The following is a 16608-nucleotide window of genomic DNA, read 5'->3' on the forward strand; positions in this document are numbered from 1 at the left end:
GCATGTGAGATGGATCTCTTGAAGACAGTATACCAGTGGATCTTGGTTCTTTATCCAGCTTGCCACTCTGTCTCTTTTAATTGGGGCTTTTAGTCTGTTTACATTTGAGGTTAATATTGATACGTTTGGATTTGATCCTGTCATCATGATGTTAGCTGTTTATTTTGCAGACTTATGTGGTTGCTTTATAGTGTTACTGGTCTGTATACTTTGATGTGTTTTTTAGTGGCTTGTAATGGTCTTTTCATATTTAGTGCTTTCTTCAGGAGCTCTTGTAAGGCAGTTCTGGTGGTAACAGATTGCCTCAGCATTTGCTTGTCTGAAAAGGATCTTATTTCTCTTTCACTTATAAAGCTTAGTTTGGCTGGATATGAAATTCTGGGTTGGAATTTCCTTTCTTTAAGAATGTTGAATATTGGCTCTCAATTTCTTCTGGCTTGTAAGGTTTCCACTTAGAGATCTGCTGATAGTCAGGCTTCTCTTTGTAGATGAGCTGACCTTTCTCTCTAGCTGCACTTAACATTGTTTTTTTCATTTCAACCTTGGAGACTGTGGTCATTATGTGTCTTGGGGATGATCTTCTTGTGGAGTATCTTTTTGTTTTTGTTTTTTGAGATGGAATTTTGCTCTTATTGCCCAGGCTGGAGTGCAATAGTGTGATCTCAGCTCACTGCAACCTCTGCATCCCAGGTTCAAGTGATTTTCCTGCCTTTGCCTCCCAAGCAGCTGGGATTACAGGTGCCAAGCTAATTTTGTATTTTTAGTAAAGGTGGAGTTTCACCATGTTGGTCAGGCTGGTCTCAAACTCCCAGCCTCAGGTGATTCACCTGCCTCTGCCTCTGAAAGTGCTGGGATTATAGGCATGAGCTACCATGCTCACCCTCTTGTAGAGTGTCTTACTAGGGTTCTCTGCATGTCCTGAATTTGAAAGTGGGCCCCTCTAGCTAGGTTGGGGAACTTCTCATGGATGTTATCCTGAAATATGTTTTCCAAATTGGCTGCATTTTCCCCATTTCTTTTAGGTACACCAATCAGTCAGATTTGGTGTCTTTACATAATCCCGTATTTCTTGGGGGGGTTGTTCATTCCTTTTCATTCTTTTTTCTCTGCCTTATTTCAGAAAGACAGTCTTCAAACTCTAAGATTCTTCACTTGGTCTGTTCTGTTATTAATACTTGTGATTGCATTATGAAATTCTTGTATTATGTTTTTCAGCTCTGTCAGGTTGTTTCTTCTCTATACTGGCTGTTTGGTTGATCAGCCCTTGCAATGTTTTATCATGATTTTAGCTTCCTTGCATTGGGTTACAGCGTACTCCATTAGCTTAGTGAAATTTGTTTTTATCCATATTCTGAATGCTACTTCTGTTATTTCAGCCATCTCATCTTCAGCCCAGTTCTGAACCCACCTGCTGGAGAGGTGATGCAGTCATTTGGAGGAAAGATACTCTGGCTTTTTGAGTTTTCAATGTTTGCACTGATTCTTTCTCATCTTTGTGGATTTATCTACCTTTGCTCTTTGAGGTTGCTGACCTTTGGATTTTTTTTTTTTTTTAGTTTGTTTGTTTCTTTTAATAGTCTGGCCAGTTTTCCGTAGGGCTACTGCAGTTTTCTGGGGGTCCACTCCAGTCCCTAGTTACCTTGAATTTTCCAGTACCTTGGAGGCATCACCAACGAAGGCTGCAAAACAGCAAAGATGGCAGACTGCGCCTTCCTCTAGGAGCTCCTTCTCAGGGAGGTACAGACCTGTTGCTGGCCTGAATACAGTTGTAGGAGGGGGCTAGAGACCCCAGTTAAGAGGTCTCACTCAGGAGGAACAGGATCAGAGACCTGCTTAAAGAAGCGCTCTAGCTATGCTTTCACAGAGCAGCTGTGCTATGCTGGGATTCCCCTTCCACCCCTGGTCAACTTGGACTCTCCAAAGCCTGGAGACTGGAATGATTTTGTCACCAAAACAGCAAAGATGGCTGCCTACCTCTCCCTCTAGGAGCTCTGTTTCAGGAAGTTCTCAAATGTCTGTCAGCCTGAGAACATGGGCAGGGGTGGTTGGAGGCCCCAGTTGGGAGGTCCTGCCCAGTGGGGAGGAACAGATCGGGAGCCCACTTAAAGAAGCCGCCTGGCCACATTTTGGTAGAGCAACTGTGTTGCACTGGGGGATCCCTTTTGTCCCTAGTTGATTTGGACTCTCCAGAGCTCACAGGCTGGAACTGCTGAATTATCCAAACAGCAAAGATGGCAGCCCTTCCCCTTCCCCTAGGAACTCTGTCTTAGGTAGGGGCAATGCTGTTTCCAGTGGTTGGCTGGAATTCCAAGCCAGTGGGTCTTAGCCTGTGAGGCACTTTGAAAGTGGGGCCTGCGGACCATCACTGCTCAGGCCCCTCAGTTCAGCCCTCTTCCCACTGGTATGTACAGAGGTCCAACCTCCCACCTTGACAGAGCTGCAGTCACTCTTGCTGGGAAGCCCAGAGCCTAAGTATGTAAAGCTCCTGCACCTCCACGATGCCTGAGCAGCTGCTCTGCCAGGAATCCACACAGCTCTGTGTGTCAGACTGAAGACCCTGGTGGAGTGGGTTTAGGAGGAGATCTCCTCACTGGGGGTTTGCAAAGATCTGCGGGAGAAGCATGGTTTCCCAGGGGCACACATTCACTTACCACTTCCCTAGGTGGGGAGGTTCCCCTGGCTCCATGTCACTCCAGGCTAGGCTGTTTTTCTGTCTTGCTGTTCTTCATTCTCCAGGGGTTGAGTTGTTTCCTTGATTAGTCCCAATGCAAGTACCTGGATGTTTCAGTTGAAGGTACTGTATTTACTCACCCTTTTGGTTCCTCTCTATGAGAGTCACATACCCTAGCTGCTTCTAGTTGGCCATCTTGGCCTGAATCTAAGTAACTTTAATTTTGACCATAAAGAGGTAATTGAAAAATTCCCAATGTCACTTATTTCCTTGAATACACAGAGGAATTGTGGTATTGCTAAGCTGGATTTTCCAATATAGATCAAAATCTTGATAGAACAAGTATTTTTCAAAAGAAATATTCATTCAGTAATTTTTAAAGTACCTACTCTGTTGGTGCATTTAAAAGAGTAAATACCTCAAAAGAGTAGGTACTTAAAATAACAGAAAAAATAAATTTCCTATGGGTACCTCCTGCCTTTGACAACCTTATGGCCTAACAACCATCTGGATGTGGTGGGGAGGACCTGTAATCTCAGCTACTCAGGAGGCTGAGGCAGGAGAATCACTTGAAGTTGTAGTGACCTGAGATGATACCACTGCACTACAGCCTGGGCAACAGAGTGAGAGAGAGAGAGAGACAGAGAGAAAGAGAGAGGGAGGAGGAGGAGGAGGAGAAGAAGAAGAGGAGGAAGAAGAAGAGGAAGAGGAAGAAAAGTGAAGAGAGAGAAGAAAGAGAGAGAGGAGGGAGGGAGGGACAAGGGTAGAAGTTCAGAAACAGGAGTAGAGAATGGAGAACACTGGAAATGTATTGGAGATACATGTAAGGGTTAAGTGCAAGAGAGAACAGAGCAGGGGAAATGACTGATCCCAAGTCCACAGTTGAATATTACTGTTTCCACCCCCATAGACCATTCAGTGCTGGGCTTTTTATGAAGACAGGTCCTGGTGCTATTACAGATGATCCTCAGTTTACAATGAGGTTATGCCCCCCCCATAAGCCTATCATATATTGAAAATATCATTATGTAGAAAATAAGTGTAATACACCTAGACTACTGAACATCATAGCTTAGCCTAACCTACTTTAAATGTGTTCAGAACACTTACGTTAGCCTACAGTTGGGCAAAATTATCTAACACAAAGCCTATTTTATAATAAAGTTTTAAATAACTTATATAATTCATTAAATAAGTACTGCAATGAAAAACAGAATGGTTTCACACCATGATAAAGTCGAAAATCCCAAGTCAAGCTATTGTAAGTCAGTGACAGTCTTTGCCTAGATAAAGAAGGCCGGCCATTAGAGCTGGTCAAAAGAGAGGGTGGCTGTTGAATGGATAGAGCTAAGATTTTAGAGCCAGTTCAGCCAGGATTTAATTCCCAGTCACTACTTATATGGCATCAGGAAAGTTTCTTAATCTCTCTGAGCCTCAGTTTCCAAATCTTTAAAATGGGATCAATAATTCTTATTTTTCTCACATGTAGTTATGGTCACACCTAACCCAGCTTCCTCTTTCTGGTTTAATGTTCTTTGCATGTTGTTCATAAACTTTGAAAGACTCCTTAGTTGAGCACAGATGGTTTTTAGAGCCAGAGACAGGGTCAGATCCAAATTCAAATACAACCATTACTATTTAATGTGTAAACTTGGGAAGTCATTTTATTTCTATTTCTTCAATTTTGTAGTGAAGAGTGAATCATCTAAAATGATAAAACAGTGGCCTTCAAGACCCTATTCCTTACAGTATATTTGCTCACAGTTTCCTATACAACATTGTAGGCTAAGCAGATATTATTGTTCTTTTGTTTTTTGAGTATTGTTTTTAAAAGGTTTATTGAATAATAGTAATAACTTAGACTTATGTGCCAGGCTCCAAGGTAAGCATTTATGTATATTATCTCATATAATTTTCACAACAACCCCAAAGTGTAGATACTTTTATAATTTCATTTTATAGATGGGAAGCCTGATGCTTAGAAAATTAAATAACTTGCTCCAGGTGACACAGCCAATATGTGATGAAGTTAGGATTTGAACCCAGAAAATCTGACTTTGGAATCATTCTCATAAGCACTATACTACACTATCTTCCATGTGATTCTGATAACTTCCCTAGAAGCAGTTGCCCCACTCCCTTCCCATTGCTATAACATCTAGCACAGTACCCAGTTCCGAACAGCCACGTAACAAATGTGGGTTCTGTCTCTGCAGCCCATCTCCCAAGTGTTAGAGCTAAGGCCTGATGACACGTACCAACCATTGAGTAGCTGCTTGCTGGAGCAAATCAGAAAAGAAATCTCTGTAAATGAAAACTTTTTCTAAGTCCCCTCCTTTATAAATTGAGCAATAACTAATACAGATTTTGAGAATAATATGATTTTGGTATTGCCTTGAAGTTCACTGCATTTTGGTTTGGCTTGTAGGCCATAAATATACCCAGGCAAATTTAGATAATTAGGAGGTATGATTTTAAAGATATAAAACCATCCCCTCTTTATCTTCTCTACACTATTGTATTCTTTTCACCACCAAATGTATGTTTGTGTGTTTATTTTCTGTAACCTCTTCAGAAGTACATATGCTACAGTAGAGGAGGGAATTAATCTGTTTTATTCCCTGCTGTATCTCTAGTACCTAAAATAATATAGAGTAGGTACTCAAAAAATTTGTTTTATCCATGAATGATTAAAATGTTTGTGCAAATTATGGAAAACTGACATTTAAATATTATTTTTCTTTCTAGCTTGGATTAGAAGAACAAGAAAGACTCCACCTACTATGGAGGTAAGACTATGCAAGAAAAATATCTCTTAGGAGTGTATATTCCCAAGGATATATGAACCTTCAGAAAACGTATGATGTGTTTTCCCAAAGTGTTGATTTTATTCCATAGAAAATAACTTAAAACATTTTTATAATAAAGTAATATATAACGTATCACTAATAAAAAATATATGATAAAATAAATGCTCATATTATGGAATATAACAAAATTTACATAAAATTTAAAGTTAAATAATAAAAATTTAAAACAAAATAAAAACATTTTTTAGAAAGTCTGGATTTGGAGCAGTTTGCACCAGGTTGTTTCCCCTGGGTCTTGGGAGTTCTCTCTGCCAGTACTGAGGCTTTTGTAGAAAAGTTTGAGAAACACTGAATCTCTTTGTCCTATCCAAACCATGCTCTTATGTTTCCCTTAATTTTATATATTTAAATCCATCAAGTATCCAAAGAAACTTTAAAATACAGAATTAGCAAGTATTTTATAACACTCAGTAATTAGTAGTTGAGTTGAATTTTTATTTAAAACTTAAAAATTTATAGTTAGTGATAAACAATAAAAAGCATAGAAATGCTATGGTATATGTGTTTCACAACATGATTTTAATATAGATTATTTCATTAAATTATAATTTTAATTTTAAAGTTACATAAAGAGCTCTAAAATTATTTTATAAGAAGTTATTTCATAAAAGGAGAGTCTCTAAATGCATTAGTATACTGCCTTGTTTACTTTTTGTCTAGAGACATTCCCTTCATTTTACTATTTAGGACTTCCCTCCTCTTTTCTGTTGCCTATTCCCTCACTACTACAAACTCTAATGACAAGATAAATGGGCTCCAATACTCAATCCCCATTTGTTGGGAGGTGGGTGCTCTAGAGCAGAATCATGATGATACCTTAACTGGCACATTTATCTTTACTTGCTCCATACATTCATCATATACCAAACCCATCAATGTTCATTCAGCCAGGGTCTGACTGAGTATATCTCTTGACCCATTGCTAACTTCATATATTGCTTCTGCCTTGTCCTACTTTTCTCAGACCCTTCTTTCCAACATTGATAAAACTTGGAATAAAAGCTGTTTTTTTTGGGGCGGGGGGGCAATGTGATCCAGGATTCAGAAGTATGCACAGTAGTTTACAGTGAAGGATGGATTGAAGAGCCTTCTTATTCTCCTTTTCTTGGTCATAGTAAGTGCTACTGTTAAGGTGCTTCCTCCATCCTTAGAAGTTTGAAAGCCTTCTTCATAGAAACATGAATAGGCAAAGTGATTAGTGGAGGCAATTGCAATAGCTGGGCCTCAGGCACCACCTCTGTGAATTTTAGGTTATTTCAGCACCTCAAACAAGCTGTAGTCGGAACACACCAAGTCCTTCTATCCCTGAGATCACTCTTGTTAATTTTGATTATCCAAAATGAGCCCTCTTTTGTTGCCTCCCTTTTAGTGTACTATTAATCACTTTGTTCTTTATGCTGCTTTGTACCCTCCCTAACACACACACACACACACACACACACACACACACACACACACACACTTTTCCTTCCTCTTGACCCTTTCCATTGTGTTTCAGGAATTTGTCTCTTTGTTAGCAAATTACCATTCACCATTAATATTTTCCTGAAAACTTTCTCTACCACATAACCTCAACTGAAATCTGCCTGTGCCTGAGAGATAGTGAGTTCCTTTTTTCCTTGAAGGAAGTTGTGCTTGCTTTCCCACGTCCCACAGAAAGAAAATGAGTCCAACTGCTTCTTGCTTCCCCAAATAGTCTTTGTTTGTGGGCCCAGGAGAGTGGAGGACCTTTGTTATCCATATAACATGCTATACATGTATATTTCTCTGTACCTGATCATTATTTTTATGTGTGCCAGCATGCAAGCCAGTCTACCATACTGATGGCCGAGATTAGAACCTGGCATAAGGTCTTCTCCTTTCAATCCTTTCCTAAGTCTTAGCTGCCCAATTCTTTAACTTTACCCACACTAGTACCTCTAACTCAAGTGAACAACCACTTCGTTAGGCACATTTTAGTTTTTATCAAACACAACTTTTACCACTGTAACTTTTACACTCTTCAAGTCCAAATTCTAGATACATCATATTAAGAGGAAAAGATTCTCTTAATGTAAAGTAAGACATATTTTTTAATGTAAAGTAAAGCTTATTTAGTTACTAAGCTGTGGAATTATAAGGCAAATTCCACAGGTTTCAAGAAATAGAATTTTGCCATCTACTTCAGAACCATATATCCCATCCCAATCACAACCCCCTCTCTCCTGACAAAAGCAAACCTTAACTCAACTTTTATAGTAATAATTTCCAGCGGGATCCAAGATGGCAGGTTAGGAGGAACTCAGGATTGCAGCTCCGAGAGAAAGCACAGAGGGTGAGTGGACACCGCATTCCAGACGGATTTTTACTGCCCACAGACCAGGAGATTCACAGGCGGAGGAGCCCCACGGGTCGCCAGCGCTGCGGGTTTGGCCGGCGCGGCCGCCTGGCCTGCACCCTGGCGCAGCGGCTCCCTGTGTAGAGTGAGTGAGACTGAGTCCCCTCTAAGCCAGCAAGGGGAGCTGAAAGTGGGGAGCCAGGCCAGGAGATTCCCGGCCAAAAACAGCGCCACGAATCTCAGAGCCGCGGCTTCAGCCGACGCAGCAGCTCCCGGGGCAGAGCAGACGAGACGGTGTCCCCTCTTAGCCAGCAAGGGGAGCTGAAACAGGGAGTCAAGCCAGGAGATTCCCGGGCAAAAAAAGTGCCACAGCAAACACAACCGAACCCGGGACGGTCCAGCTCTGTGGAGGAGGGGCGTCCTCCATTACGGAGACACCCTGCAGTTCCTAGGGCAACCTGCCATAGACAAGGCAACCCGCCACTACAGAGACTCCGTCACTACAGGGGCGGGACAATATAGCGGAAGCAGTTCTAACTACACCCATATAAACAGGACTGCAGGGAAGTTCACACAGAAGCTGGGCGGAGCCCACAGCAGCTCAGCGAAGCCTCTGCAGGCTGAGTGTGACTAGGCTGCCACCTTGTGGGCAGGGAAAATGGCAGCAGCACAGCGGAAAATCATAAAGCCCTAACTCCCTGGGACAGAACACCTGGGGGGAAGAAAAGGGGGGTTATGAGTTCTGCTGCTGCAGACTTAAAATTGCCAAAATCAGAAAGACAGCAACTACAAAGTCGATAGGTGGATAAATCCACAAAGATGGAAAGAAACCAGCGCAAAAAGGATGAAAACACCCAAAACCAGAACACCTCTCCTCCTACAAGGGATCACAACTCCTCACCAGCAAGGGAATAAGACTGGATGGAGAATGAGTGTGATGAAATGACAGAATCAACTTTCAGAAAGTGGATAATAAGAAACTTCCGTGAGCTAAAAGAACATGTTCTAACCCAATGCAAAGAAACTAAGAACCTTGAAAAAAGACTTGACGAAATGCTAACGAGAATGGACAACTTAGAGAGGAATACGAATGAATTGATGGAGCTGAAAAACACAACATAAGAACTTCACGAAGCATGCACAAGTTTCAACAGCTGAATTGACCAAGCAGAAGAAAGGATATCAGAGGTAGAAGATCAACTCAATGAAATAAAACGAGAAGGCAAGATTAGAGAAAACAGGGTAAAAAGGAATGAACAAAGTCAACAAGAAATATGGGACTATGTGAAAAGACCTAATCTACGTTTGATAGATGTACCTGAATGTGACGAAGAGAATGCATCCAACCTGGAAAATACTCTTCAGGATATTATCCAGGAAAACTTCCCCAACCTAGCAAGGCAGGCCAATATTCAAGTCCAGGAAATAGAGAGAACACCACAAAGATATTCCTCTAGAAGAGCAACCCCAAGGCACATAATCATCAGATTCACCAGGGTTGAAATGAAGGAGAAAATACTAAGGGCAGCCAGAGAGGAAGGTCGGGTTACCCACAAAGGGAAGCCCATCAGACTCACAGCAGATCTCTCAGCAGAAACCCTACAAGCCAGAAGAGAGTGGGGCCGATATTCAACATCCTTAAAGAAAAGAACTTTCAATCCAGAATTTCATGTCCAGCCAAATTAAGCTTCATAAGTGAAGGAAAAATAAAATCCTTTGTGAACAAGCAAGTACTCAGAGATTTCATCACCACCAGACCAGCTTTACAAGAGCTCCTGAAGGAGGCACTTCACATAGAAAAGAACAACCGGTACCAGCCACTCCAAAAACGCACGAAATGGTAAAGAGCATCAACACAATGAAGAATCTGCATCAACCAAAGGGCAAAACAGCCAGCTAGCATCAAAATGGCAGGACCAAACTCACACATAACAATATTAACCCTAAATATAAACGGACTAAATGCCCCAATCAAAAGACACAGACTGGCAAATTGGATAAAAAGCCAAAACCCATCGGTGTGCTGTATCCAGGAAACCCATATCACATGCAAGGATACACAAAGACTCAAAATAAAGGGATGGAGGAAGATTTACCAAGCAAATGGAGAGCAAAAAAAGCAGCAGTTGCAATTCTCATCTCTGATAAAATAGACTTTAAAGCAACAGAGATCAAAAGAGACAAAGAAGGACATTACATAATGGTAAAAGGATCAATGCAACAAGAAGAGCTAACAATCCTAAATATATATGCACCTAATACAGGAGCACCCAGATACATAAGGCAAGTTCTTAAAGACTTACAAAGAGACTTAGACTCCCACACAATAATAGTGGGAGACTTCAACACACCATTGTCAATATTAGACAGATCAACGAGACAGAAAATTAACGAGGATATCCAGGATTTGAACTCAGACCTGGAACAAGCAAACCTAATAGACATTTACAGAACTCTCCACCCCAAATCCACAAAATATACATTCTTCTCAGCACCACATCACACCTACTCTAAAATTGACCACGTAATTGGAAGTAAATCACTCCTCAGCAAATGCAAAGGAACGGAAACCATAACAAACAGTCTCTCAGACCACAGTGCAATCAAGTTAGAACTCAGAATTCAGAAACCAACCCAGAACCACACAGCTTCATGGAAAATGAACAACTTTCTCCTGAATGTTGACTGGATAAACAATGAAATGAAGGCAGAAATAAAGATGTTCTTCGAAACCAACGAGAACGAAGACACCACATACCAGAATCTCTGGGACACATTTAAAGCAGTCTCTAGAGGAAAATATATAGCAATAAGTGCCCACATGAGAAGAAAGGAGAGATCTAAAATTGACACCCTATCGTCAAAAGTGGAAGAGCTAGAGGAGCAAGATCAAAAAAACTCAAAACCTAGCAGAAGACAAGAAATAACTAAGATCAAAGCAGAATTGAAGGAGATAGAGACACGAAAAACCCTACAAAAAATCAATAAATCCAAGAGCTGGTTTTTTGAAAAGATCAACAAAATAGACAGACCACTAGCCAGACTAATAAAAAAGAAAAGAGAGAATAACCAAATAGATGCAATAAAAAATGACAAAGGGGATATCACCACAGATTCCACAGAAATTCAATCCATCATCAGAGATTATTACAAACAACTCTATGCACATAAACTAGAAAACCTGGAGGAAATGGATAAATTCCTGGACAGTTGCCTCCTCCCAAGCCTAAACCAGGAAAAAGTCGAAACCCTGAATAGACCAATAACAAGGTCTGAAGTCGAGGCAGCAATTAAGAGCCTACCACCCAAACAAAGCCCAGGTCCAGATGGGTTCACAGCCGAATTCTACCAGACATACAAAGAGGAACTGGTACCATTCCTACTGAAACTATTCCAAATAATCCAAAAAGAGGGAATCCTTCCCAAATCATTTTATGAGACCAACATCATCCTGATACCAAAACCCGGCAGAGACTCAACAAGAAAAGAAAATTACAGGCCAATATCCATGATGAACATAGATGCAAAAATCTTCAATAAAATACTGGCAAGCCAATTGCAACAGCACATCAAAAAGCTTATCCACCATGATCAAGTAGGATTCATCCCGGGGATGCAAGGCTGGTTCAATATACGCAAGTCTATAAATGTAATTCACCACATAAACAGAACCAAAGACAAAAACCACATGATTATCTCAACTGATGCAGAGAAGGTCTTCAACAAAATTCAACAGCCCTTTATGCTAAAAACTCTCAATAAACTAGGTATCGAGGAAGGTATCTCAAAATAATAGAAGCTATTTATGACAAACCAACAGCCAATATCATACTGAATGGGCAAAAACTGGAAGCATTCCCTTTGAAATCTGGCACTAGACAAGGATGCCCTCTCTCACCACTCCTATTCAATATAGTACTGAAAGTTCTAGCCAGAGCATTCAGGCAAGAAAAAGAAATAAAGGGTATTCAAATAGGAAAGGAGGAAGTCAAATTGTCTCTGTTTGCAGACGACATGATTGTATATCTAGAAGACCCCATCATCTCAGCCCAAAATCTCCTGAAACTGATAAGCAACTTCAGCAAAGTCTCAGGATACAAAATCAATGTGCAAAAATCACAAGCATTCCTATACACCAATAACAGACTTAAAGAGAGCCAAATCAAGAAGGAACTGCCATTCACAATTGCTACAAAGAGAATAAAATACCTAGGAATACAACTAACAAGGAACGTAAAGGACCTCTTCAAGGAGAACTACAAACCACTGCTCAACGAAATAAGAGAGGACACAAACAGATGGAGAAACATTCCATGTTTATGGTTAGGAAGAATTAATATCGTGAAAATGGCCATACTGCCCAAAGTAATTTACAGATTCAACGCTATCCCCATCAAGCTACCAATGACCTTCTTCACAGAACTGGAAAAAACCACCTTAAACTTCATATGGAACCAAAAGAGAGCCCGCATAGCCACGTCAATTCTAAGCAAAAAGAACAAAGCGGGAGGCATCACACTACCGGACATCAAACTCTACTACAAGGCTACAGTAATCAAAACAGCATGGTACTGGTACCAAAACAGAGATATAGACCAATGGAACAGAACAGAGGCGTCGGAGGCAACACAACATAACTACGATCATCCAATCTTTGACAAACCTGATAAAAACAAGCAATGGGGAAAGCATTCCCTGTTCAATAAGTGATGTTGGGAAAACTGGCTAGCCATATGCAGAAAGCAGAAACTCGACCCCTTCCTGACACCTTACACTAAAATTGACTCCAGATGGATTAAAGACTTAAACATAAGACCTAACACCATAAAAACCCTAGAAGGAAACCTAGCAAAACCATTCAGGACATAGTCGTAGGCAAGGACTTTATGACCAAAACACCAAAAGCATTGGCAACAAAAGCCAAAATAGACAAATGGGACCTAATCAAACTCCACAGCTTCTGCACGGCGAAAGAAACAGTCAATAGAGTGAATCGGCAACCAACAGAATGGGAAAAAATTTTTGCAGCCTACCCATCTGACAAAGGGCTGATATGCAGAATTTACAACGAACTAAAACAGATTTACAAGAAAAAAACAAACACGCCCATTCAAAAATGGGCAAAGGATATGAACAGATACTTTACAAAAGAAGACATACATGAGGCCAACAAGCATATGAAAAAATGCTCATCATCACTGGTCATTAGAGAAATGCAAATCAAAACTACATTGAGATTCCATCTCACACCAGTTAGAATGGCAATCATTAAAAAATCTGGAGACAACAGATGCTGGAGAGGTTGTGGAGAAATAGGAACACTTTTACACTGTTGGTAGGAGTGTAAATTAGTTCAACCATTGTGGAAGACAGTGTGGCGATTCCTCAAGGACCTAGAAATAACAATTCCATTTTACCCAGCAATCCCATTACTGGGTATATATCCAAAGGATTATAAATCGTTCTACTATAAGGACACATGCACACGAATGTTCATTGTAGCACAGTTTACAATAGCAAAGACCTGGAACCAACCCAAATGTCCATCGATGATAGACTGGACAGGAAAAATGTGGCACATACACACCATGGAACATTATGCAGCCATCAAAAACGATGAGTTCGCGTCCTTTGTAGGGACATGGATGAACCTGGAAACCATCATTCTCAGCAAACTGACACAAGAATACAAAATCAAACATCACATGTTCTCACTTATAGACGGGTATTGAACAATGGGAACACATGGACACAGGGAGGGGAGCACTATACACTGGGGTCTGTTGGGGGGAATGGGGGGACAGCGGGGGGGAGTTGGGGAGAGATAGCATGGGGAGAAATGCCAGATATAGGTGAAGGGAGGAAGGCAGCAAATCACACTTCCACGTATGCACCTATGCAACAACCTTGCATGTTTTTCACATGTACCCCAAAACCTAAAATGCAATAAAAAAAAGAAAGAAAGAAAAAAAAAATCTGGAGACAACAGATGCTGGAGAGGATGTGGAGAAACAGGAACATTTTTACACTGTTGGTGGGAGTGTAAACTAGTTCAACCACTGTGGAAGACAGTGTGGTGCTTCCACAAGGACCTAGATATAGAAATTCCATTTGACCCAGCAATCCCATTACTGGGTATCTACCAAAAGGATTATAAATCATTGTATTATAAAAACACATGCACAGGTATGTTCATAGCAGCACTGTTTACAATAGCAAAAACCTGGTACCAACCCAAACGCCCATTGACGATAGACTGGACAAGGAAAATGTGGCACATATACATCATGGAATACTATGCAGCTATAAAAAATGATCAGTTTGTGTCCTTCGTAGGGACGTATATGAATCTGGAAACCATCATTCTCAGCAAACTCACACAAGAACAGAAAATCAAACACCTCATGTTCTCACTCGTAGGCGGGTGATAAACAATGAGAACACATGGACACAGGAAAGGGAGCATCACATACTGGGGTCTGTTGAGGGGACCGTTGAGGAACAGCGGCAGGGTGGGGAGGTCAGGGAGGGATAACATGGGGAGAAATGCCAGATGTAGGTGACAGGGGGATGGTGGCAGCAAACCATATTGCCATGTGTGTACCTATGCAACAATCCTGCATGATCTGCACATGTACCCCAGAACCTAAAGTACAATTAAGAAAAAAAGAATATAAAGTATTGCTTTTGAGAAGAGGGAATTATTATTTGTCATAACAAGCCTTTTAGAATGAAATGACCCTTCAATACAAAGATATATAATTTTTTTTTAGAGACAGGGTCTTGCTCTGTTGCCCAGGCTGTTGGGCAGTAGCACTGTCATAGCTTACTGCAGTGTTGAATTCCTGGGCCCAAGTGTTCCTCCCACTTCAGCCTACCAAGTAGCTGGGGCTACAGGTGCACACTACCATGCCTGGCTAACTTTTTTGGCTTTCTGTAGTGAGGGGGTTTCACTATGTTGCCTAGGCTTACCTGGAAATGTTGGCCTCATGTGATCTTCCCACTTTAGCCTCCCAAAATACTGGGATTATAGGCGTGAGCCAATGTGCCCAGCCCAATGCATATGATCGATTTTTTTAAAAAAAGAATGTTAAAAAAAACACATATACAATGATATAGATGAGCAGTTGAATTTTTTTTTTCAGCAGAGTATCAGATAGTAAATATTTTAGGCTTTACATATTTACAGAAATGGTTGGCAGGTAGATCCTAGTTTGTCAACCCTGGTAATGATCAATGGTTTTCAAATTGGCTATACCAGTGGATACACAAAGACTTTCTATGGGATATACAGGTATGAATAGCTTTAAAAAAATTACTTTCCTCATTCTCTCTTTCCATATGGAGTCCTTCCTAAAAACTTTCTGCCCAAGAACTCTTTCTGGTCTGCCAGTTCCCCTTTCTTACTTCTTTCAAAATCATCTGTCTCCCACTTTTCAAAAGAAAGGCTTACCCCTTGTCCATACTAAATCTTACTATGGTGTCTTGCCTTGCAGTTTAAAAATCTCCAGGGCACCACACAAAGACAATCAGAGAGTGAATCTCTCTTGAGGGATAGTCCCTTGAGAGCAAAGTAAAGAAAGCATCAGTAAAAATTAGTGAAGGGTAACACATTATTTCATCCAGGCAACAAACTCATGGCCAGTCTCCATGCCTTATATTATAGTTTCTCTGTCTACCTACCTAGCTAGCTATCTGTCCATTATCTGTCTTAAAATTAAAATGCACAAGTGAGAAAGTTGTCATGGGGATCCATAATAACACATTTATTTGAATTTTAAAATTAAGTCAGACTTTTTTTGACAGATAGTAAGTCAGATTTGGCTGGTTGAGTTTGACAATGAGGACTAGCCTTGCCAATTAAGTTATATGGTTATAGTCTCTGTGTATTGAATAAGCTGAACTCTAGCTCCAAGGCTTTGATAAAAACATACTTAAAGTATTCATTCGATATACAATAAGCTAGAAAATGCATTCTTTGTCATTACTTGTCAACTGAAATGTGCAAGATGATGCATAGTTTTTCAAAAGTCTTAGAAGATAAAGTGTGCAAAAAATGGAGTAAAAACACTGCCACTATTATTTATGGATATATAAAGATGTTGTAAAAGTATTAAAACATTCATGAAAATGATACATGAGAAACAGGGTAGTTATCTCTAGGGAAGGAAAATGTTGGGGTTCAGAGTCAGAGGGCTTTAGTCGTGTCTATAGTGTTTTATTTCTTAAGTTCGATGGTGGGTTATAGGTGTATGTTATTACTTATGTTTATTTTTACACTTGAAATACTTTATTTTAAAAGAATGCAATGAAACCTTGTAATTATGTATTTTAAAAGAACATATTGGGTCCCTGATAGAAAAACAAGTTACTCCAAATAAACTGAAAAATGGAATACTTGAAATTTGAAAATACCAAAGGTACTTGAAGAACTGTCATAGTAATGTGCATAAAAAACAAATCAGCTATAATCCCAGCACTTTAGGAGGCTGAGGCAGGCAAATCACCTGAGGTCGGGAGTTCAAGACCAGCCTGACCATCATGGAGAAACCCCATCTCTACTAAAAATACACAATTAGCCGGGTGTGGTGGCACATGCCTGTAATCACAGCTACGTGTGAGGCTGAGGCAGGAGAACTGCTTGAACCTGGGAGGCGGAGGTTGCGGTGAGCCGAGATCATGCCATTGCACTCCAGCCTGGGCAACAAGAGTGAAACTCCATCTCAAAAAAAAAAAAATCAGTGTGGTTT

At 40.5% G+C, this 16608-nt stretch overlaps 1 protein-coding gene across 2 annotated transcripts in view; it reads left to right on the forward strand.

The window, feature by feature from the left end:
* Positions 1–16608, forward strand: part of NDUFAF2 (NADH:ubiquinone oxidoreductase complex assembly factor 2) — a 224191-nt gene that overhangs the window by 161396 nt on the left and 46187 nt on the right. For both annotated transcript variants that reach the window (XM_064376008.1, XM_064376009.1), the window contains one exon: positions 5420–5460. In XM_064376008.1, the coding sequence (XP_064232078.1) occupies positions 5420–5460 (41 nt within the window). The remainder of the gene's footprint in view (positions 1–5419; positions 5461–16608) is intronic.

Source organism: Aotus nancymaae, unplaced genomic scaffold (assembly GCF_030222135.1).
Source record: "Aotus nancymaae isolate 86718 unplaced genomic scaffold, 86718_ANA_hifiasm-v0.15.2.pri h1tg000014l, whole genome shotgun sequence".
Classification (NCBI taxonomy): Eukaryota; Metazoa; Chordata; class Mammalia; order Primates; family Aotidae; genus Aotus; species Aotus nancymaae.